Below are 1708 nucleotides of genomic sequence, written 5' to 3'. Positions count from 1 at the left end.
CTTGATGAGTTAAGCTCACATATATTCTCAGCAGGACAATCTAAGTCGATTGAGCACAATGTACATATGTATGTATGTAGGTGTACTTCTAATTCCCAAGCAGTACGCATTTATATTATTTTTCTCAAATCCTAAAATTTTAGGTGACACAGAGCTCTTTACGAGCTTATTTTCAAATAACACTTGAACTAATTATTTATTTATTAATTTTTTTTGCTTTGCAATTTAAGATATATAATGCATAAAAGGTACTACTGCTCAGGAGAGGCTATTTCTCTAATGTATATGTATGTTTCAATTAATGATTTCTAGTTAAATACAATCTCTAAGAAAATCTTCAGCACGATGGCATTCACTGCTAAAGTTCAAAATCATCTTGAATCAGACAGAGGCCATCTAGATTTTAGATAATTTTAGTTGATATTGAATTTGTCACGTGAATTTTAAATTAGAGTCAAAGATTATGAATTATGTATTTACAAACCTATATAAAAAACGCATACAACAAACAGAATAACTACAGATTGCTTGCATAATTGTAAAAACTCTAAAACCGAATTGCAAATTCCTTATAATCCAGGCGATTTAAATTGCTTTGATTATGCAGCTCGCATCGCTCAATCTGACAGCCTGGCGACCCTTCACTGGACAGCCAAGCAATCCTGAAGATAATATACCAATATGCAGTCAATCGCATACTATGTTGAAACATACGTACATTTTGTCTACTTCATCTTTAGGTCCCTGCATTTTCCCGACTATTGTTCCTCGCTTGCTGTTTTTGACCCAACCTGTGATTCCGGCTTTGCTGCAACGATCACGAGTGTCTTTGGTGAAATTTAAACCTGTGGATTGAACAAGCATTTGTATGCTTTTTGATTATACGGGCGTATATTCGACTGTTTCTTATTTTCTTACTCAAAATTCAACTGAACGTGAAATTAAGTCAAAGACATCATATTAAAAGCTAATGTGTAGCGGTTATTTTTAGTAAATAATGATACTCAGGGCGTAGATAAAAACAAACATACTTATACATGTATGCATATTCATATCTACGCTTACACTTGCACATATGTACGTATGTTCAATTACAACTATCATTGTAAACTCCACCTTGCACATGTCCATAGACCTCGAATTCCACTGTGATCAGCTGACGTATATCTGGGATCCCCATTTCTGTCCTATTTTCTTTGCTTATTTTCCTTCGTGATTATATAAAGTTATTTTCCACGTGAAAGTCAAATAATGAAGTATGGCTGTGAATACAAATTTTTTTAGCTTGTAAGCCTTATAATAAAAATTGCATCGCAATATTAATTTGTATGAAATTCTATTATAGAATAACTTATTTTATTTTTAACAAACCGTCGACAATATCAAACTGAAATGCCAATGTTTCGTGCCTTGCTCTCGATATCAATTGTTTTCTATTTTGCGCTTTCGATTTTGTATTTACGTATCTATTTGTGGCTGCACGTTCTCCCCTGACATTTATTTTTATACACTTTGTTATTTAAAAAATGGGAAAGTATCTTGAAATTATGCAAATACTGTATATTAAATCAAGTGGACAAATTAAAGTTGGGCGTTACCAACTTTTATATACACTTTGATTAGAGCATCGCAGCAAACAGACGAATGCACTCACAAACACATACATACATACAAAACAGCTAACCCGTCACAGCTCGTATTCGCTGTT

General features: G+C 33.1%; 1 protein-coding gene across 1 annotated transcript; it reads right to left on the bottom strand.

Moving 5' to 3' along the window:
* Nucleotides 1-217: 217 nt before the first annotated feature.
* Nucleotides 218-1469, bottom strand: LOC108603310 (acylphosphatase-2). Its single transcript, XM_017991997.1, has 4 exons — nucleotides 1372-1469; nucleotides 1117-1262; nucleotides 719-845; nucleotides 218-662 (listed from the first exon to the last, which is right to left on the bottom strand). Exons 2-4 carry the CDS (start codon nucleotides 1178-1180, stop codon nucleotides 548-550), a joined length of 306 nt encoding a protein of 101 aa, XP_017847486.1. The 5' UTR covers nucleotides 1181-1262; nucleotides 1372-1469; the 3' UTR covers nucleotides 218-547.
* Between the last annotated feature and the right edge of the window lie 239 nt (nucleotides 1470-1708).

This window comes from Drosophila busckii, unplaced genomic scaffold (genome assembly GCF_011750605.1).
Source record: "Drosophila busckii strain San Diego stock center, stock number 13000-0081.31 unplaced genomic scaffold, ASM1175060v1 chrUn_01, whole genome shotgun sequence".
Lineage (NCBI taxonomy): Eukaryota > Metazoa > Arthropoda > Insecta > Diptera > Drosophilidae > Drosophila > Drosophila busckii.
Note: the sequence above shows the minus strand (reverse complement) of the source record. Positions and strands in the feature narration are given on the sequence as shown.